General features: G+C 32.5%; 2 protein-coding genes across 5 annotated transcripts in view; both read left to right on the plus strand.

Annotated features, from left to right (window-relative positions):
• Window positions 1-6082, plus strand: part of LOC123706853 (small conductance calcium-activated potassium channel protein) — a 47094-nt gene extending 41012 nt beyond the window's left edge. The window contains exons 9-15 of one of the 2 annotated variants that reach the window (XM_045656385.1): window positions 880-1015; window positions 2332-2442; window positions 2891-3018; window positions 3492-3561; window positions 4552-4671; window positions 5685-5827; window positions 5965-6082. In XM_045656385.1, coding sequence (XP_045512341.1) covers window positions 880-1015; window positions 2332-2442; window positions 2891-3018; window positions 3492-3561; window positions 4552-4671; window positions 5685-5827; window positions 5965-6070 — 814 coding nt within the window. In that variant the 3' untranslated portion in view covers window positions 6071-6082. Of the gene's footprint in view, window positions 1-879; window positions 1016-2169; window positions 2281-2331; window positions 2443-2890; window positions 3019-3491; window positions 3562-4551; window positions 4672-5684; window positions 5828-5964 lie in introns of both variants that reach the window. The other variant, XM_045656384.1, reaches the window with a different exon arrangement.
• A 34-nt stretch (window positions 6083-6116) lies between these two features.
• LOC123706854 (gonadotropin-releasing hormone receptor) overlaps window positions 6117-24114 on the plus strand; it is a 32634-nt gene continuing 14636 nt past the window's right edge. Inside the window, exon 1 of one of the 3 annotated variants that reach the window (XM_045656388.1) lies at window positions 6117-6144. The gene's annotated coding sequence lies outside the window, so the exon portion shown is untranslated. Of the gene's footprint in view, window positions 6145-16503; window positions 16627-24114 lie in introns of those variants that run through there. The other 2 variants (XM_045656387.1, XM_045656386.1) reach the window with 2 other exon arrangements.

A 24114-nucleotide genomic window follows, 5' to 3' on the forward strand; every position in this document is an offset into this window, starting at 1 on the left:
TCGGCACAGTACACTTGAATATATTATCGTTTCTATTATTTGCTTAATCTACAGTGTTAAATAGCACTATGTTATCACGTATATGGATATCAGACTTGGCAGGCTTAAATTCTCTTTGCGTTCCTTCTTCCTGCTACGGCTCCTTCTTCCGTGTTGTCTGTTGCAGCCCCGTTCTAATTGGTATCAAAGCATGGCTATATAATTGGTTTATGTCAAAGTGTTTAGACTGCACGTTGTATCAACCAAAATCGTGTTAGTATGTAGATAAATTTCTGTTCATTGTTAAAAGGCATGCCAAAATTGTAATGTCCTAAATTTTATTCACACTGTCAATATGATATGTTAACTGAAAAAAATAATTGAATACTATTCACATAAATTGGTTGTTTATTCGGTTACCATGTGGTTCTTGTCGGGCGTTTTGGCTCTCAGGTTCCACGATGAAGACCATGCCAATTTGCTAAACTCTATGTGGCTGACGGCTATTACCTTCCTTTGTGTCGGCTACGGCGATATCGTACCCAACACATACTGCGGTCGCGGCATTACTCTCACCTGCGGTATGGTGGTATGTATGAAATGTGGTAGGCAATGTTAAGGACAGCTTAAAATAATTAAGGCAGGGCAAGATGCTATCGGATCTTGCTATGCCTCTAACAGCGGCAAAGGTGAGCCATTTTATGTACCAATGCATAATGAGATCAGTGTTATAATCAAAGTCAAACTCTTCTAGATCGTTGTTACTCCTTCTTCCTACGATTTCTCCTTATTTCGATTCTGTTGACTTGCTTGCGTACACGAGGTAGGGACACATTCAGGATTGGTATTTTGCAAAATATATTGTTCGCAAAGTAAAGAAATTACATTTATTTTCAAAAGGTTTCACGACGAAGAACATGCTAATCTGCTCAATGCGATGTGGCTTATCGCAATTACTTTTCTCTCCGTTGGTTTTGGTGACATTGTCCCAAATACATATTGTGGCAGAGGTATAGCCGTAAGCACCGGTATTATGGTAAGTTTCATAAAATAGTCATTGTATTGACTGACAAAATAATAATATGTATGTACAGAATTGATTTGATGTTTGTTTCATTTCAGTCAATACTCTGTATAAGACGCTAACCAATAGATCGATGTAATAAATGTTCACTATATGTTCACAGAACAATGCCGAAACTATATTATGTAATACTATATAATACTGCATTATAAAGTTTAAGTTTATACCGTGACACATTTGATGTACTTACATGTGAAAATTGTTTTAGAGTTGAGCAAAACACAATAAATACACGTAAATATCGTTTTTGAAGTAATCAAACGTCCATTTCCCTGTTAAAGCCAGCTAATTTTAGTCTTCAGTAGTATGGAATGCTTCATTTCTCTTCTGTCTCTTGCTCTATTCACATGACTTTCACTAATGCACAATAAATTTATTTTTAAAATGGCTCACTTTTCCTAAAATCTTTATAAAGTGTGTGGTGTAGCACCTCTTATAGTAATAATGGGGTTGTCGGACGGTGTGGTATTTCGAATAATTTTGGAGTGAATTCGCACAATTAGATATAATTGCACGGATTGGATTTTAATCACAAATTCTAACTCTTCTAATGTAATGTTAAAAGTATGAAACATCGGTTTTCATTGTAATACATTGTCATAGAAAACGACTTTCATACTTTAAAATTATTAGGAAAATTTTAATATAGCACTATTTTAAATACTAATTTTAAAAGTGTTAACATAAACAAATTTGTGACATTGATGAGGGTGATCGATGCAAATTTAAATGTGAAATTAATTTTCGCTTCATATTAATGCATGTTTTTTTTCGTCTTCTGACAGAATTGTATCTATAATCCTCGCAACTAAATAAAATATTGAATAATTTTTTTTTCTAGCCTTGATAACGCATTTTCTTTTAACACATTCAATGCCTTAGATCCAAGAGGCCTTAACAAATGTAAGAGAAATGCCTTAACACATTAACGTTCAAAAATTCTAATATATGTTGAGTTGTGTGACACATCTTTATGATAGAGATTGTGATTGAGTGAGTATTACATTGACATTTCCATAAAAGGTAGCGGCAATGAATGTGTTAGAGATGCTCTTGAATGCTTCTTACACATTCGCTTGCATTACATTAAGATATTCACTTAACAGGGAGCTGGATGCACTGCGTTATTAGTCGCGGTTGTTTCAAGAAAATTAGAATTAACTAGAGCTGAGAAGCACGTTCATAACTTCATGATGGACACACAACTTACTAAAAGAGTAAGTATTATTGATGTCGGCTCATCACAATCATTGTAATCTAATTAACAGGGGGCAGGATGCACAGCATTATTAGTGACCGTTGCCTCAAGAAAGTTAGAGTTAACTAGAGCGGAGAAACATGTGCATAACTTCATGATGGAAACGCAACTTACAAAAAAGGTAAATTTAATACAATGTAGCCTGTGAGGTAAGAACTAATATGTAGTCTCCGCTTATATTCAAGGCTCAAGTCGTTAGTTATTCAAAAAGGCTAGGTTTTTCATACACGAGTAGCCAAGCCTAGTACGTACACAGACACACAAATCTAAATTTAGACATTTCAAGGTTATTTTAAAAATACATTTAGCTTAGCATTAGAGTATTACTACTGAGCATACAAAAAATATGACCGAAAAATAAATAAAACTAATTGGTGAATAGAAACATATAGTAACAAATTTATGAGTTAATGGATTGGTAGCACGAAATTAAAATATAATTAGTATTCGATAGGATTTTGTGAGCTTTAGGTACTAACCGCACTGTGTGAATACCCATAAATATATAATGGTAGTCTAAAATTCAACAATTTCCTAACTATAGCGACATTCTGATTATGAAATTTCAGCTGAAAAATGCCGCAGCAAATGTTCTGCGGGAAACGTGGTTAATATACAAACATACTCGGCGTGTGAAAAGGGTGGACCCAGGTCGAGTAAGGACTCATCAAAGGAAATTTTTATTAGCTATTTACGCGTAAGTGTATTGGCATATTGTATTTGGTTTACGAATTATGAATTTTGCACATTCCTGGCAACAGATGGTGTTAATATGGCATTGTCTGCTGTTGAAAGATGCTGATATCTTTCAATTTCTTGTAGCAGTCTCTGGCTTACTGCATTCGCATACGAAGTTGCCCGCGGTGCTTTTTTAATAACAAAATTACGCCACTTAAAAGATCTAAGGGTAATTCTAAGTTAAGACTTACTAAGTAATCATTAGATTGGGACGTTTCTGACATAATTAGTACTAAATCTAAACTTGCCCTAGGCGTTTTCCATAATAGTCTCCACAGTTGGAATCTTAGTAGATAATTGCTGAGATTTTAAATTATACATATTTAGTGTCGTAGTCCTCAAATGTGTAGAATTGGAACCAACAATCTGTTATATTAGTAGTAGTTGTATTTGTACGTTAAAAAATAATACAAATGTCTTTATATAATCCAGGTTAAGAAAAGTGAAAATGGACCAGAGAAAACTGATGGACAACGCAAATACAATAACAGACATGGCTAAGGTAATTCAAAACCTTTTAACTCCTGTTAGCAAGCTATGCTACTCCATACACATCCATTTAGACAGTTAGAAGCACATTATTCCGCAAACTTCAAAGTAGTAAAATATTAGATTTGTAAACCGTATCCTATACAACGCCTTTAGGCTTAAAAATAAAAGATGGCAGCACACGTATTGTTTGTACGCAGATATTGCCCTCATGGTAGCTATGAAAAATACGTCAAAAATGTATTTATACATAATGCTAAATTCCACGCCATCGTAGTGAGGCTCATTCATAGCGCAAAGCATGTCCCCACGCAGTAGACGTGATTAGATGAAGTAGCCTGCATGGTTTTATATTTTTTAAATAATTCCACATTACTTATTTAATTTAAATTGAATCACGTATTCACATTAACTGTAACAATTCTTACACAAATGTATTTAATTTTTTTGTTGAGAGGTCAAATGAGTATAATATATTGAAATATCAATAAAGCAGAGATTTTAGCACGAGCCGCGCCTAATAAACTCGAATAGAATCTCCACCTTAAATACTAAATTAATAGGGTGTGTAAACCCGAGTGTTAAGTTCTGGAAAACAAAGCCGTTGCTTAAATACTGAAATGATAGTAGACATTTATTTAAAAAATACATTTTTTTTATAATTTTGAGAATTAAGTCAATTTTATAAGACTACACTGACAACAAAAACAAAGTTTAGAAATATGTAGTCAAACGCTAAATGCACACGTCCTTGAACCGTTGAACGAATTAACAGAGTTCAAGTTTCAACCAATTAACAATATAAACAATATATAAAGACATTTCGGGGAGTGTTTTCCTTTAAATATTTTCAAGCCATCTCTCAATAAATATCCACGAATCATGTAATTTGACGTCAGAATTAGCCCTTTCAAACACACACACATACACAAATGTAACACTGAACAAGTAACCACGACTAATAATATCGATGGGTATGGAGCTGCAATGCGATTGATAGTAGGACCCCTTCCTGTTACAGACCCAGAATACCGTGTACGAGATTGTATCAGACATGAGCTCAAGACAAGATAGTATAGAGGAGAGATTGACTAGTTTAGAAGAAAAATTATCTACACTACAGGTAAGTTTTTTGTTTGAGCTAGGAACAAAAACGCGAAATGAAAATCTTAACTGTTTTATAAAATTTTATACCATACTTTTTTAATACTACATAAATAACCTCATTATAAAACGTGGATAAAAAGTGTTTGTTGTCATCGTGGAAAAATAAAAAAAAGTTGTTACCATGGTAACAATAAGCAATGTTGCCTTAGTGGCTTCAGCGTGCGACCCTCATCCCTGAGGTCTTAGGTTCGATCCCCGCTTGCACCAATGACTTTGTTTCTGTCTATATGCAAAATTAAAATTTGCTTAAATGATGGAGGAAAACACACTAAGGAAACCTGCTTGCCTTAAACCCAAAACATCGACGGTGTGTGTCAGGCATAGGAGGCTGATCACTAGCCTATTATATTGACAAATGATCATAAAGTACATACAGAAATCAGAGGCCCAGACCTAAAAAGGTTACAGGGCCAGTGTTTTTTTTAGCAATCACGATAAAAGATAATTAACATAATTTAAAACTCTAACGAAAATTATTGCTAAAAAAATTAGATTTTATTCAACAGGCATACTAATTCATTTCATAAGAGTTACTTAAGCTATTTAGTAAAGATTTAAATGATTCGCCATGAATGGTTCCATCGGGCGCAAGTAACATTCTGAAGCTCTTACCAAGTATAGTTATAATTAAATTAATACATTGATCAGTCTTTAACTAATCGGCTATTTAATTTAGCAGTCAAGATGAATTATTCTTTACATGAAGATTCTGCTTTGGAGATAATTAAATACATTACTCTTAATATATAATGATCGACTACTATCAAATAAATCTATTTTCATATATTTTTAATTGTTAGGTCTAGTATCGTTTACATTTATACTTATGTATTATACGAATCCTTACTTATTGTAAAATAAAGTCTGAATGAATTCGACACAAAATACGAATTTGTCTTCGGTTTTCACCAATACTTAGTGTGGTTCATGGTTTAGCTGTATAATTTATTATGAATACAATAATTTCAGGAGCAAGTAAACAGCCTACCAGATATGATGGCTCGATGTCTACAACAGTGCTGGGAGCGAGCTGAGCAAAGGCGGAATTTTCTCCATCCAGATGCAGCAGCTGTGCCAACGCCCCCTGCAGCTAATATTTCCCCTTATGCCAGGTAAAATTTGAGAACTCAATTAACATGTATTATTGCCATTCATAATAAAGTAGCAGTAATAAGAACTGTTAAGTAAAACAATCGAACAGCTGATACAACAAATGAAACGAAATAATATTGTTTCGTTACAATTTCAGAACAATGCCACCTACCCACGGTTGGCCAGCGAGCCCCACAACGGCGCGAGCGCACTCCGCACCAGAGAGCGCGGGCCCAGCACCCCGCCCGCCCCTGCCTAGCTGAGTACCGCCTAACTCCGAACTGCTGTGCTGAACTCGACGCTACTCTGCTCCCTCCACCCCTCACCCCGACCACGGGTAAACTCTTTCACCGGTAGATAGCATCAACCAAGCACTTTCTTTTAAGTCGTTTAACACTTTAAAATACTGTTCTGAGGTAATTCTAATAAAAAAAACTATTAGACAATACTTATCACAGCGTTAGTATCAGTTCCTCATTCAAAGAAAAGTAGTTGTTTTACTTTCGCGCGATTTTAGTTCATACTACCATCTGTAAAATTATCGGATTTCTATTAAAATATCGCTACATACCATTCAAATCGTTAACAATACATGTTTAAAATCGTCTGCTAAGATTTAACTTGTTTTAGATACACAATATTTGGGACGTAAAAAAATAATAATTATTAAATAAATAGTAACAAAAAAGCATAATAATTCAATCATGTCTTCATAAGAACATTAACATCTAATAATTGTTTCTTTATTTTCAACAAGGATAGCACAGATTTGCAATTGTTTTTGTAATTGCAGAACAAATTGTTTTGTACAATAAAGCAATGGAAAATTAAAATGCATTACAGATACAAAAACTGAAAACATTTCGATGACTTTACCGACTCTTTTTTACTAATTTATAATGGTGTTAAGTGCTGAAATGTGAAATGTTTACCCCGGATGAGCGGAGAGGCCGCAGTTTAGTTCGCTGTTCCCAAGTTTCGGAAGTGTTAGTGAATAAAGGACCTGGATGCTTTATAGACGCTTAGCCAACATTAGATTTGTTTATACTATGTATAACAAACGTTCATGTTTACAAGGAACCAATTAATTTAAATTAAATTTAAAATATATCACTTATGAATATCGTATGACTTAGTGGTTCTATTTTAGTTGTAATATTTACGTCGATTGCATATACGTATATTTATTAAATAAAACACTGCTATAAACGCAAAATTTTATAATTTATTCGATGACTACACGGATATGCTGACGATCATTTACTATCCTGTAATGTCATTTCAAAAGTAGGTAGCATTATTTAAAGACTCGCGCGACGTACAACAAAAATAGCGACGAATATATTTCAAATTTATTTAAAGTAAGAAAATGATAATAATACTGAGAAAAGCAGTATTTTATTTAATAAATGCACTGTTATCTGATCTACCGAGTAACTAAAATAAATGTTTTAAATACAGTACTGTGAACGTCACGGATAATAGACCAGTTAATAGACTCGTAGGACTTAGTTACTAGTGTAACTTGCATGTGTTCTAACGTCATGAACATAGTTACTATAAGTTCTGATTTAGAACTGAACTATTATTAAATATTTGTCTTGTGGATATTTGATATTAAATTATGTTACCTGTAAAAACTGTGACCGATCCCAAATTGGCAATGAAATACTACCACATATAACAAAATTCTTACTATGGCATTTTTTTTGCTCAGTGCAATCATTTGGCTCCTCGATTACTACGATCCATAGATGGAGGCGTTTCGTAATGCAAACACAGAATTTGCAAATTCATACAAGCCTTCTACTTAGAAGTTTTGTCAGTTGTAAAGGCAACTATAAAGATATACAGTACTCCTAATTTAATAATGCACATACAGATCTTCGTTATTGGTCATATTACTGGAAACACCCAAATCATTGCCTCGTAAGAGACCTAAACAATGCAATTGCATTTTGCACCTTGTTGAAGAGAAATAGGAGTCAATATCATGTGTACATATTCGAAAACAATTCAGGCGGTTGGCGGCGGTGGCCGGTAAGCCCAAGGTCAGTCAGTCTCGTCTTTAAATATTAACGCTGAATTATCGAATCAAATCTCGTTACTGATAAATCAATATTTATTTCTTTTCGCATAAAATGCAAAATTCTACTTAATTATGCATGAAGTAAATGCACTTTACCACTCTATAGATATCGTCTGTCGACGCTCGGGAAATTCGACCATTTTCGAACAATGGCGAAAATCGCTATGCGCATTGCGTATTATCACTTTGGGAGCACTGCACTTCGTTAGGAGTCGTTCTTGGCCTTACATTCCGGTCAGAATTATTGTTTACAAGTTTCTTTTGACGATGTTGATCTCGTAAAGAAACGGTGGTTAAATTAAACCCTAGTTTCTAAGACCAAAGATAAATTATTGTCCGCAATAAATATAAACCAAAAGATCCTTGTACGACCTTAAAACCACACGCAATTATGCAAATTAATTACAATTGTTTTCTGACGTAATCATAATGTGTTCATAATGACAAGAAGCAATGTTTCATTGATCTTATAACGTATGTGTCAAAGGGTGAGTTGCTGCGAACCATCTGTGCTTCCTTATAAAACGTAGATTAAAGATTACTTGTGCTTGTCTATGTTCTATAAGGACGGTCATGTCGAATATTGACAGATTGATGACAATTAACCTATGTTTAAAGTAATTGTAAAATTAAACGTACATCATATGAAGCAACTATATTCAATTTTATCGATAGATAACGAGATTCAAACAAAACAATCGATTATTACCTAAATTTAACTAGGTGTATGTAAAACAAGTCATTGCTGTATAATATATACCCACTTGATAAATTTCTGCTAATTCTGATAATTATTTATCACAAACCTTTAAAATTATACACTCCTTTAGATTAGACAAAATTGTTACCTACTTAACGATATAGTTTGTAATTTTTATAAAAATTATTGTAAGTAAAGCTTGATTTTAAGATATTAATATTGATGGCTGTCTAAATAGTGCCTAAAACACTACAAAAATTTCGATTATTCAGTTTTATTAATTAGAAGTTATGGATGTATATAATATATTGAGGATATAAAATAGAAGAGTAATGGGAACAATTTATTTATATATTTTCGTTTAGTATAAATTAGAATAATATATATGGACTAAGTATTTAAAATTTCTGTTATTCAAGTCTTGTAATACAGTGACAATAAGTTCATTAGTAAAAATGCACACACGCTACTCAGAAGGCCTCTTTTATTATAACCAGGTATAAAATATTCGGATAAATTCTAAACTATTCTTAATATAATAAATGTAGTCGGAAAATCGATTGCTGGGATTAATTCCATCTCTAAAAGAACTAAAATTATATTTTTAAGTTAATCCCGATTTGACGATTTTAAAGATATCTTTCGTTATTGAATAGTTGTTGCATAGGTCAAATTCACTTGTCGTAATTGTTTCGAGCCACTGTTTTTTAAATGAAATAATTCTCAATCAATTAAAACAAAATATCAAAGACTATAAGAATGAAATTGAAAATTTATTGACCAATGAACTCGTAGCAAATACGACAATATTAAGCATTTTGGCGTATCACTCCAGACTACTTAAGTTCGTTAGACTAGTTAATAGAATATTTGTTACGGTAGCAAAAGAGATATCCCAAAGATGATTAAAAAAACAAACTGTTCCATAAACATCTTTGCTCATTTATAAAGTATTTCAATGCAGAAAAAAGTTATCTAAAAGAGGTTTTAAACAGATGATTATACCATAGACAATCGATAAATGCAAATAATGATATCGCACGTCCTTAAGATTCAAAATTATTTCCATTTGTTGTCTGATATGGAAAGAATAACGGAATATTATTTTAAGTATGTTATTTACTCTAATTTGCCAAAGGGTCAATGTATATAATATATTTTCAATATATCTAGTCATAATAATTAACATAAAGTTAAGTATGCGGCCTTAGTAAATATTTAGATTGCTAATATATATTATTTATTTGCGCGCAAATCAAAATCTTTTACCGAACTAAAACGAGTGCGTACTATTTAACTTTTATTTTGAATCCCAGATACTTAAAAACAAATGTCAAGATTCAGAACTTAAGATAATTCAAAGTCTTTTTGATTAGACTATCAAATTTTAATTGCCTCTAATTCGGTGAAAGAGTATTTTTCATTAAATAAACAATTGTCATAATACACATATGTATTGCTTGTAGAACTGCAATAGGTATATGAAGTGTTTATATAAAAGGAAAACCCCAGAATTCAAAGGTAGAATTACTTTGCCCTGTATACTTTACACTTAAATCTGGGTAAAGCTTTTTATAAAGTCAAAATAAAACAACCATTACTGATACTCTGTAACTTCCATTAGGGCGGCGCATATCTTGCCAAACGACTGCGGCAGGCCTTACGCCAACCGAATTTATATCAAGCATGAGAAATGTCCATACAATGGTATATTACAAAGAACGTTGCTATTTTACAACGTATAACAAAAAAATACCTGTTCAACTGGCAAAAATGTTCCTTCATCCATAGTTTCTGGTTTCTTTATGTAGTAGTTACGCCTGTCGAGTTAGTTATAGGAATGCTGTTTTGAGAAACTGGATAATGTGTTATGATTGGTCTAGACAAGTCCCATATTCTCGAAGTAGTTGCATATTTAATACATTATCTTTTTTGTGTAAAACCACTGTGGTCGTGGCACCAAACACAACGTTTAACTTCTTAAATTGCTCTCGTAATCTACATCAAATTTTTCGAGTCGTGGTAACTTTCATTCTGCATTATGTATGCTAGAGCCCATCTAATCTCGTTTTTTATACATTATAAATAAATACAGTCTTTTTAATTATGGTTGATGTAAAAAATAGAGTTATAAACGTACATCATTACTATATAATATTAGTATAAATGGCACTCATGTGTACTCGTATTAAGGCAAAACGTTTCAAAACTTGAAATAACTTCTGAGTTAAAAGTTATTGTCAAAAATGGATGTAAAGTGGTCAGCATCTTGTAATTAAAATTGTTTACATCCTGCTTTAAAAGTTGTATTTGTAAAATAAAACACGGTCGTTTTAAATTGCTTCCGCCATTTAGAAGTTTGATGAGTTTTTTGTCAGCAATAAGAGATACGGGAATAACAAGTATCTTCGTTTCAGACATAAACTTATTGTTATAATTTATGCGCAACCTTAAGAAGACAATCTATTCATTTAAAACCGGTTGAATTATTAGATAAAATATTTTTAAGCATGTTTTTATGTTAAAAATGCAGCAAATTTCTACACCGGAGCAAATTATATTATATTAAATTCAACTAATGGGTGGTTAATAATAAAAAATATATTTTTTGTTATGATAATTCCAAGAGATCAAGAGCTTTTTAGAAGTGGGTTCGATATGGGTGTATTGTCTGAGGAGATTTATGTATTAATTCTGCAATATTTCTCACGAGCATTTTATTTTATAAAAAACTGAAATCTGTGGTATTTCATACAAAAATAACTGTTAAATATAATGAAACTGTTGTTATGTATTTGTAAATCTTATCCCAAAATTAGAAGTACTTAGGTTCCTATATTGAACTATAGTTTTAACTTCATAGTATATGAGCTATAGATATTAATTAAATTCCTATTAGATTTTCAAAACACCAAGTAGGTTAGTAAAAACTTTAATATAGTATTGTTAATGCTGATGATGTTTCTCTTGCTGCGATGTTTTTTAGTTATTTTATTACGTCGATCGCTTCTTTGAAATAATTGATGTTAAAATGTAATAATTAGAATGGAAATTAGGCCTCTATTTCACGGAGCTATGAATTAATTTTAAAAAGTTTATATGTAAAACAACCACACTTATATGGCGGACCCTCGACGAGAAATTTTGTCTGTACAAGAGCGAACGTGTTCCGCGAGCTAAAACTTTGAGGCGGACCTAAATGATCTCTGTTCTCAGTTATTTAAATATGAATGTGTATATAATGTGCTATCGCAGAGGCATGAAGAATCTCGCGAGAGGCTTTCAAAGACTGTGTATAACCACCAAAACGAAACCGCAAATGGCTATTAAGAAATTAATCATCTAGTCATTGTTATCGTTATAACATTTAGTTTATAGGAAGTTTATTTTCAAAGTTTTGCTAGTATTGTTAATACCAAAGTAATATAGAAAATAAATGCATTGACCAAAATGTTGTTAAGTAACTTGTAAATTATGTAAATGAAGACGATGTATAAAATTAGTGTAAAAGTTATAATTGCGAATTTTAATGTAAATAATATACATAATCAAGTTAATCGTTTTCATACAATTTCGTTTAATATTTGTATGCGAATGGAAACACGCGGTGCAGACAAAAGATTTTTGTGATCATTGTTAATGAAAGTGTAACTTCGAATATATGAGCTGTAGTTTTTTCTAATCTGCCTTTTTATTATTCATGTATTTGAGTTCAGAAAGAGTTTATTTACAATATTGTTAACATTCATACTAACAATAATAATAATTAAAAACGGATGAATAGAAAACTAAAACAATTTTGAAAAGTTTGGTCTCTGTGACAATGTACCTTTAATACTGGCAGCATTTCCTGGCTGTACTTAAACCCCACTTAAACCGGTATCTACTACAAAGAGAACAAGCTCAAAGTTGGAGGAAACACTTATATTTTAGCCGTTTATTATTTTTCGCCTGCACTGCTGCCACGCCAGCTATTGTGCTTAAAGAGTTTATGTACAAAAGAACCCGTCAACTTGAACCTTGAAGAACTTTAGAGTGTACAAAATTCTTATCAAACCAATTCCTGAAATATTGCATTAAAAAATATCTAAAATACCAGCTATACAAATTATGATTAAATGTTTGTTTTGATTATCAATTAGTCTCTTGTTATGATTTAAACCTTTATCCATGAGTTTTACTGTAAAGGGAGCGTTCAAGTATTATGTAACGAATTTGGGGGGGGGGGGGGTCCTCTTACGTTACGTTACGATGCGGGGCGTGGATTAAATTATGCGTTATTGTTAATATTAGGTCCTTACATATGAAATTGGCGTATTTCGTACTGGCCACTTTAATCACGATGTTCTCCTCTTTGGTAAGGAATTCCAAATTCAAATTTGTACAGCTATATACTCATATATTTGTGCTTCGATGACCGTCATTCATTTGTTTTTTTTCTGTTTGCGTCACTCATTTTACAAAATGGAAAACTTAAAGTATCGCATTATTTACGAGTACGAGTTTCGCCGTGGCACTAAAGCTGCGGATCATCTCATAAGTAGTTCATTGATCCCTTTACTAAAAAAACCAGTCGGACGGGAATCAATATATAATATATAATAATAAAATCTGTGAAGGTTATTTGGACTGCCCCATCAGAGTTAAATTTTTTCCCTTGCAAGAAGTTGTCCAAATTTCGAAAAAAATGGTAATCTGTTGGAGCAAGATCGGGGAGTACGGAGGATGTCTTAGACATTCCAATTGAAGCTCTTCTTAATTTGGTAGCCGTCTGTTGTGCAGTATGCGGTCTAGAGTTGTCGTGAAGTAGCAGTGGCGTGGAGCGATTGACCAGCCTAGGTTGTTTAACCGCTAGCTTTTCCATCATGGTTTGCAATTGCTGACAATAGACATCAGCCGTAATAGTCTGGCCAGATTTGAGAAAACTGCAATGAACAATACCGGCACTAGTCCACCAAACGCTTACAAGTAACTTTTTTGGGGTTAATTTTCGCTTGGGGCAGGATTTGGCTGGCTAGCCAGGATCCAACCATTGCGCTGAGCGCTTCCGATTATCGTAAAGAATCCATTTTTCATCACAGGTAATGATTCGGTTTAAAATACCTTCATTATTGTGCCGGTTCAGTAATGTAACGCAGCAGTCGACGCGCGTTTGCCGGTTTGCTTCAGTCAATTCGTGAGGTAACCACATTTCAAGCTTTTTAATCTTCCCAATTTGCTTCAAGTGAATTAAAACAGTTTTATCACTAACACCGTAGCCTGCAGCTAACTCAGACGTGGTTTGCAATGGATCCGCTTCCATAATAGCCTTCAATACTTGATTATCAACTTGGGTCTCAGGCCGTCCACGGGGCTTGTTCTGCAGGTCGAAATTTCCAGAACGAAAGCGTTGGAACCAAAAACGAACTGTGTTTTCTTTTGCAACATGACCGCCATACAAATCATTCACCCTTCGAGTCGTTTCCGCAGCTCTAGTGCCACGGCGAAACTCGTACTCGTAAATAATGCGATACTTTAAGTTTTCCATTTTGTAAAATGAGTGACGCAAACAGAAAAAAACAAATGAATGACGATCATCGAAGCACAAATACATGAGTAAATAGCTGTACAAATTTGAATTTGGAATTCCTCACCAAAGAGGAGAACATCGTGATTAAAGTGGCCAGTACGAAATACGCCAATTTCATATGTAAAATGTACCTAACATAAAATATGACAATTTAATGATGCGACAACCTTCAATGAAATTTTATTATTTTACCTGAACCTTCTAGATCATTATGGAATCATTATAAATAATGAAACCGTAATAAGTCATGTGCTGGTTTTTGAGTTCATTGTGATAAGACGGATAAACGCGGACAGGTGATGTAGAAGCTCTAGGATATCTCAATCATATCTTTCAGTTAAGGCAATGTTTATAAGCGTTCCAAGTCGCTGACTTTGAAAATCCGACTACCACCGAAAGTGTATTCAATTTCATAGTTCATATAGCCTACGAAATTTGCAATTAATTCGGCTTTATATCGGTAAAAGTTTTTTCAAAATCGGTTTAGTAGACATAAGCCCTACAACCTCAAACTTTATCTCTACATAATATTAGTAAAGATAATCTATACCTATTGTGTCTACGTCTCTTACCGTTATCGCTTATGTCTAAACTATTTTTTCTGATTACATGCTTTAAGGGCATAAGAAAATGACAAAAAGATTTGTTAAATCTTATAATCGAGTTTAAATTGCATCGCGTGACAGTCACCGGCGAAATGGAGGAAAATTTTTAGTTAAAATGTACATTAGGCTGACCAAAGTCTCTATTATGTCATTTATCCATTCCGTTATAGTATAAACGCTGAGAGAATTTTATGTTGATGTTTTTATGTTTATGTTGTTCCTTAAATACAAATTGAACAAGAGTATCCTGAAACTCCGTAAATCACTAAGTCTATTGTTTCTTGCCCTACTCTTAATTGAACAAAATGCTTCGATGAAAGGTTTAGTAATACTATACAGAAGTGACAGATTTTATTAGTAAAATTATTGTTACTAAAAATTGTTTTGGAAGTTAGTACAAGACAAACAATCTTGTTTGTTGTCTCTGCTGTCTTAGTTTCAATTGTTGGGTGGGGCCGAATTTTAAATAAGATAAACTATCAAAGGTACTTTTAAGTTGGAGAGTTGGCAGTCTCAGTGCTTTAGGCAAGTATGGAAATGTTAGGTCCAGTGCCTGCGTTGAATACGTTTATCCCAACGAGCTTTGATAATTATGGGATAGCAAGTGTCTTGGTGACCGATCTGTCTACACCCATACTCTATCATATTATTTTCTGCATAAATAAGGTTAGCGTCTGTTGGTAATGCAGTCAGAGCTAACTAACTTAATATAAATTGTAATAAAAGAAAAAAATGCGGACAGTACAGTACAAGATGGAAAGATGGAATAAAATTAGTTACAAGCAAGGTTTGATCAAGATTGGGGCGGGAAATGGCAGACTGGATGGATCTGAAGTCCTTTGTCAGAATTGAACGTATGTTTGTTTTTAATTTATTGTGTGTAAGAAAAATCTTGATCCAATCAAAGGTTATTTTCGACATTAAGTCGTTATTCCTAAGTTAAATTTTCCCAAAGCATTATATGTCAAAAACATTGCATATAGCTAAAAATCGTAAGAAGAATCATGAAGAGTATACAAATTTACGTTTTAATTTTTTCTTTAAAGTCATTATCTGAAATAAAATGTCATGATACAAATAAATTTTTGTAGAAAATTTATTATGACACACCCACTTCATTTAAATTTCCATTTGATACCAAATAATATTAACGTATGTTACCAAATAATATTAACATATACCAATTTATACTTATGTTGTATAAATTGGTTATTAAATAATTAATTATTATTATTATTAGTAAAAACAGTATTCTATTAGTCATATTTCTCCTGAGTAATGAAATTATGGCTTCAAACATATTTGAAAGTACTAAATAAACCATTAAAAAAATCTTTATATGTCTATTACTTGACAATATGAAACTTTTCAAAAATTATCATATTGATTCAATTAAAGGGATATATTAAAAAGGATCCAAAAAGAAATAAAATGTTTTAAGTCATGAGACATTTAAGATCCTCAAAATTGACACCTCGATCGTCCAAAATCGGTCTCCAAAGACGGTGGGTCTCAGCTGAAACATACACAAAAAAATTATACGTTGAACTTCTTTGGTTTTTTATAGGCTTAGATTAGATAAAGCTCAACTGACCATTTGCAATTTTGCTACTATTTACTTACATCTTACATCTGTGAAAGCATGGTAAACAATGAAAATGGTACGGTAGCTAGTACCGGTAGCGAAGTACAAATCGTAACTCGTTTGCAAACGCGGCAGTCTTCTTCGCGATGTCGGCAGAATCGTGTTGATTTTCGTGAATGCTTGATAATTTCGTGATCGAAGTATGAATTAAGTTTGCACGTAAATGTTTGTGTAATGTGTGTGTGAAATTTTAAAATTAGTTTTTTAATGAGTAAGTGCTTACTGACAAGAAATTGTTCTTTGGCCCTTATTGAAATTCCGTCTTTTTTATTTTCAAGATAGATTTTGTTATACAAGTTCGTAAACATTTTTTTCTTCAAGAATACGTGATTATGCCAATGCATATGCATTCTAATGAATTAAGAGATATATTTTGTTTACCCTACACTGTATTCATATTATGTGGTAGTAGTATATGCAATAGAACTCGGTAATTTTTTAAGGAAATTCATAGATTTTCACTGGTAAAATAATATTTTCTTATAAAGTTGAGGTATATGGTTAAGTAAATGCCTATTTTTTTAATTTTAATTACTTATCTACGTATCTTTCTAATATATAATAATAATATTTTTATAAGTTTCTCAAATTAATACTCATAATTCATTGAGAGCAACTAGTTTTTACCATTGTATCATCTCATGCATTTAAAACTTGTTCAACAAAATGACATGGAAACGAATCTATTAAAAATATTTTTGTATGTTCTATTATATGTTCCTTATAATAATTTTCTGAATTTATGTGTAATGAGCTCTAAAAATACACGGCAACGTTGTATAAAAATATATATTTTAGACAGGATACGATGTAATTTTTTTAGATATTAATTTTGGACACCGGCGTCCAAAATTTGCGTGTTTGCATTAGAATCTTCATACTTCGTGTTAATCACAGTTAAATTATTTTTAAAATAATAAACTTTTTAATACAAGCAACATTTTTATATCATACTTTTAGCATATGTTTGGAATTTGTATTTTTCGTAAAATGATTTCATTGGTCTCGTCTACCATGATTTACAAGCGATTTTTTAGCAAGCATAATATTATTTTGTCCGTTTTGTGTCAATACAGTTTAACTATTTTAAATTTAATAAAATTATCTATATTCACACCGGGAATTAAAATATTAGGATACATGGCTCTTATTATCCTATTCTTCGATCATTTGGGAATACTCTTTTTTCTCACTATTTTTATCACCAATATGAAATAGAAAACAAATAAATCATTCTCTCTTTTTTTTATCTATATATTATAATACTTGCTGCATAAATACAAAATCAGACGGTTTTAAGTTCCTCACATAGGACCATCTAAGATAATTTAAGAAAAACAACCTAACAAGAATAATAATAATACCAAAACCAAAAGCGCGTAGGATAGGCGAAACAATTAACTTAAATAAAATAACATATAGTACAGCAGTATGCAATATCTCAATTAAAGTTCGTTTCTATAAAAAGTCAAATTCACGTCAATTCACGATTTTTAAATTTATGATTAAAATACATACCTAGAAAATTGGTTGAAATATTTCTTTTTGAGTTGGCACAGGCTATTGGCAAAGGCTTGGGAGACGCAGACGGGCTTACGCACGTATTGTGATTTTCGTACCGGAATTGGCAACTCAGAAGGTGGGCTCGCTGTAACGCAGGACACGCTTTTGACAGGGGCACGGAATAAGGGAAGTGTAACCCTAACTCCAGTACGGTACCTGCTGCCATAGCCACCGGGATCCATTGCATCTTTAGGACTTCGCGCCTTCTTAAGTGACGCGGATCTGTAAACGGATTTCCAAACAATAAAAAAGTATTTTTAAATAATCACACATTTGAGAATATACTCAACAATTAAATCTCAAAATAATTGCTTTAATTATATACAGTTCTGTTGTATTTACATATTATTAATATTCATTAATGTCTGCTCACAAAACAAATGAAAGTTCAATGTACTATCAAAACTTTATCCAGTTTTAAAATGCATAATGCATTTTAAAACTAGTATAAGAAGACAACTATTGTAAGGTAAAATAGAATTTGATACAATGCAAGAATTGCAACATTGAAAATAATATACCTGCTATAATTTAAATTTAAAAAAATAAAACAGTTTGAACAAATAAAGACAAAAAATGGTTTCATCCCACCTGAAAGATTATGGACCAGCCCACCCTTGCAACTGTGGAAATCGTTAAAGTAGAAACTTCTGTAAATGTATTTTGTTATTTTGTATTTTTTTATAACAAAGATAATATAAGAAAAAAAATGTTCATGTAAGCTTAAGCTTAATTAATTTTAACTAATTAATAATTTAAAAGTTGTATAAATACTTACCAAGGGTCTAGTATCCAAATAAATACAAATATAGACAATGTAAAATATAATGTAGCTCTTTTTTTAAAGACTAAATTATGTTTTTGACAAACTCGACAGCTTTTTAAAAATATCTATTCGACGCGGGATCGAAATGACAATGCATTTTATTAAAATTCTGTAATTTTAAAGCATAGTATTTTATTTATGTTACCTGTAAATAATGTCACTGCTATGCAAGTCAATTACATTATTTTTACTCTTCATTATTACGTCTGCATGAGGTAGACATTTCCGTAGGGTGGTTCTTTTTTTATGTCTTTAGATTATATCTTTCAGTAACTCATTTTTTTCTCACTATGTTTTCACTTACCATACAAGTGCATCAGTGTCCAGCAGTAGCAGGCTAAGGGGGTTCACTTGCAGGACCTCAGGGTTAATAATTGACTAAATGTAGGCTAAAATTGATTTTTTCAGCTGTAATTTGAATGGAATTGGTGATTTTTTGGTAATACTTTAGTATTTAAACATCAAAAATCCTCTATTAAGAAAAAATAAAGTTAACATTCAACACGTATGCAATTATAAGCAGCGACGCGACGATAGCTGATCAAAATTGATTTAGTAAGCTCTTGTAACCGCAAATTAATCGTTAATGTTATCTCGGTGTAGTTTTACAAGTCACGTAACACAGGGAACCCATTTATCTAAACCTTGTTTATTGTTAATCTATTTGAGTTTAAACGAAATCTCATAGTTCATCATTTATCATCTTGTGTCATCCCAGCTTTTACACAAACACTATTTAACTTGGTCGTTAGGAGAATGAATTTGGCTTAAAAAGATGGTCTGAAGTAAACGTTTATGAAGTATTTTTAAGAATTGCAATCACGAAGAAGAATTTAAAGTTTAAAATTAACCACAGTTGAACATATAGATATCATAAGAGATCGGAGAAATATTATATCATCACTCCATCGATATAGACATCATCATTAGCGGGCTTAGTGGGCGTCATGTGGGTAAAGTGCAAGTACAAAAGGACACGAATAATTATTATACAGTAGTTCATTTAGATTGATTCGTTTTAACATTACAAATAACACTTAGATTAAATTAAAATGAGCAGCGGTTTCAAGACCCTCATCTCACTTTTAATCACAATGTACTCACCCACAAATGACATAGCCCCATCTCCAACCCAAAAATGACTTTGGAATTCCTAACCAAAGAGGAGATATTTGAGGTCAAAGTGACGACAAAACGCCAATTTCAAATGTAAGGACCTAATATTTGGTTTTCCATTTAGTAGAACTAAACACCCTCAAAGGGATTTTTAAACATTCTACTTTCCTATTAGAAAAAAACATGATTTCGAAACAGATACAGGAATCTGAGGACCAGACTTTAAAAGGTTATAGCGCCACTTATATTATTACTCGGAAACTGAAATATTAAAAAAGCATTTGCCTTAAAACGTTTCGCGTGTAAATTGTTCTAGATGCATTATTTATACTAACATCCTTTAGTTAAGCGGTAGTAATTCAGTCAGGTCGCTTGGCATGGTATTGCATAAGATTGCAGTATTTTATTTTCAACTAAATGAACCTTTAAGTATTCGTTTACGTCGATACGACAGATCTCCGCTTTCGTAAATGGTACAAGCTTGACAACATTATATTTACATAGACGTTCGTGCTTCCGTTTAGTTTCTAATTAATACGCACACGGAAAATCTAAATATAATTTATTCAGATAGGTATAATGTACACTTATAAAGGTCAATAAAAACAATTCTAATTAATTACCAGTTCAAGGATGTAATACGATCGTTATACTCAAATTAAGGGTGTAGAATTAACAAATTTGAATCTAAATGCAAGACTTTACGTAGTTTTGACTCATACATAAACTCTCACTATTACGTAATGGATTTGATACTACGAATTATTCGTGCTAATCAAATATTAAAAACTTATCAATTGTGAAAATGTATCTAATGAAACAATTGAAAAATAGATTTCAGTATGAATTTGGAACACGGGCATATGTTTTCATTCTATGTAAATATTAACCATTCGTTTTAAACTCCAAATATTACACCATATACACTTTATTTACACAATCTAATTTTGTATGTATGCCTTTAACCCAATGGTTTTAATTTGTACTGATGTTGGAGTATTTATTTTATTAAAAATTCGTTTTAATCGACTGCGTGACACCTGGGCTTCATCAGATTACTCTTTCTAACGTTCTTAGAACGAGTAATCTAACTAGTCTGACCATAAATACTGTACCATTTTTTTTCTTTTTTATCATTTATCCTATCTAGCCCAGACCTCAACCCCTGGGTATGGCCTGCTCTAAACGACACAGTGACTTAGAGTCTCTTAAACAATCTTTGGAGCAAGCAGTGGCGAAATTTCCCTCGGTAGTGCGTTAATCCATAGATTCGTGGCCATACAGATTAAAGGCTTGTATAAAAGCCAAAGGTGGCCATTTCGAATAGAATATTTATTTTATTTTTTGCTGGGTGTTTAATAAATATGCAATTATAAATTTTAAAAGTATTACATGATATTATTGAGTAATCGGATAAAACCATCCCCTTTTCATGAAGAAGAAATAGTTGCAGAAATCTAATTTCACATTTATGTATTTGCAAAGTGACAGAAAAGGACAATACTCAATAGGGATTTGCGGCTTATCAGTTAAAACCTTCCAGAGAATTCTAAGAGATCAAGCTCCCGGCTTAATTTGTTAGAATTAAGATTCTTCTTATTAATTACTACTAATATGTTATAGACAACCTCAAATTATTCAACATACCCTTACTGCTTCCAGAGTATAATTGCCTTTACTGTACTAAAGTAAATGAAATGTAGCAAATACAAGAACAGTTATGAAATTAATAAAAGATAATTTTTGAACAAAGTGAATATAACATCGTATAAATATTAAACTAATCATTATATGTGATTTACACAAGTTTCGACGATGTGGCAACGTTGCACTGTCATCAAAACTAATCGTTATCTAAATTAATAACGTTACGACAACTAATAATATTTTGTCGTAACGTTATTAATTTATAAAGAAATCAAAACTAATAAAATATTTGTATTAAGACACCACAAAAGAGCTGCTATCAAAATTAAGGGAATAAAACAATAAATCTGCAGAAAATAAAGTATCGACGTTATATAAGTGTATATAACATTAGAATATATCGCCTAGCCAACGTATTCCCTAGCTTAATCCTTTGAATTAAAACATCTTCATATTGACATTTGAATATTTGACGACAATTATGGTTAGTTAGAGTATAAAATATAGCGAATTGAAGTAATCTTCTTCTTCTAAGTAGTCTTTAATGTCAAGGTCATACTTGTCTTAAAAAGCCTGCACCATACTCCCCCGGTTGTCTCAAGGCATTCGGGTTGTTGAAACCCTTAATTGTCTTAATTTGGTCATCGACGTTGACTACTTCTACCAATCCCTCATTCCTACCATTACCAGTTTGTCGAGACTATACGATTATCTCTTGGCAATATAGTATATTGTAGTAAAATACCAGTTAAAAGTCCAAACAAATGCTCCTTTATCATTCAAGGCAAAGGGGAAAGGCAAAGGAGACCTGGCCGCAAACAAACTATTTGGTTGATAATCTTGGGCAATGAATCAGTCAAAGTTACAAACTTCTGTTCAGAAGCGCAAAGCGCAGCATCCCACATTTCAATAGCATCTCAATGGTATAAGTTACCTTCAAAAGAAGATGGCACTATAAGAAGAAGATCCAGCATCTAATACCTAGGTAACACTGAAAATGTTTAGAAAATGAAAAATGGCTTAATGTAGAAAGTTGCCAATACTTTTATTATTTTCGAAGTAATCTTCGTTTACATCACACATCGTCGCATTCGATGGAACCACTGAGATAAGCAGTGGGCCCATTCTTCTGTAGGGGTATCTTTTATGGCAGTTTCGTACGCTTTCACCGCATCTTCAGGGCTCGTAAAGCATATACCTCGAATTGTATCTTTAGTTCTTGGGAATAAATGAAAGTCGCAGGGCGCCAGGTCAGGACTGTATGGCGGATGACTTATTATCTCGACACCTACCATAGTCAAAAGTTCAACAGTCCGTTTTGCGGAGTGAGCTGAAGCATTGTCGTGATGAAGCAGGATCCTGCTTCGAGGGCGCTGCTGTCGAATTTTCTTTACCTTAGTTGGCCGATCCTTGAAAGGCTGAGCCACTGAGCTAATTGTCTTTTGGTTTCCGGTTCGTAGCAGTATATCCAGCTTTCATCACCTGTGAGGATGTCTAATACAGCATTTGAGTATCTAACAATTGGCACCAGTCCATGCGAAGGTATTTCTGGTCGTCGGTTAAAGAATGGGGAATCCATCTGGTACAAAGCTTCCTGACGCCTCTCTTATCTTCCTCTATCATGCGTCGCACAGTCCTGATATTATCTTCAGTAGTCGCTGTTAAAGGACGTCCCTCACGCGGATCATCTTTGAGATTGCCACACTTAAACTCGGTAAACCAATTTTAAATAGTGGCACGAGATGGGGCTTCTTTAAGAAATGTTAATCGCAGCCTATCATAGCTTTGTTGTTGAGTAAACCCACAACGAAAGTCATAATAAATCATTGACCGAAAATTTTCTCGCGTTTTCACGCATTTTCACGTGTAACAAGAGTTTTAGATTTGCCGCCAATACACAAAAACAAATGACATTGAAATTCAAAAGTTTTCATTAGCAATGTTTCTAACTGGCCAGTTCTAAACAGTTTCAGTGTTGCCACGTACAATTGTTTAAATTTAAAATAGGAAGAAGTCCTGTAAGTTGTATCGAGGAATATTTCATTAAATTCTTCTAATCCCTTTTAATAACAAAAACACATTTTCTGTATAAAGATTTTATAAATAGAGAACAGATATTTTTTCATAAATAAAATAACGTTTGTTGACCGCTACCAATAAGTATGGAGTGATTAACTGTACATGTTATTAAAGATAAGAGTATAAATATTGACTTATGAGTGAGAATTATCTATATTCTAGAAATATATATTATAGTTTCCAAAAAAAAAAATAGATCAATACAATTAAACTTATTTATATTGAGAATGTGATGTAATTAAATGTATAAAATGTTTTATTCAGTTAATTTACATCAAAGGGAATGAATGTTGTTCAAATTTTTTATTTAGAGAAGTCTCAAAAAAATTACACAGTTTTTTTGGAATTGTAAATTCCACTATTGGTTTTTTGAAATCGGTATAAAATCTCTTAATTACCATACACGCTAAACTACGCGTCTAAGTGCGGAAATTGAGTCCACCCTACCTTACCTACCTTACCTTACCA

The sequence above is a fragment of the Pieris brassicae genome, chromosome 3, assembly GCF_905147105.1.
Source record: "Pieris brassicae chromosome 3, ilPieBrab1.1, whole genome shotgun sequence".
In the NCBI taxonomy this organism is placed as follows: Eukaryota; Metazoa; Arthropoda; class Insecta; order Lepidoptera; family Pieridae; genus Pieris; species Pieris brassicae.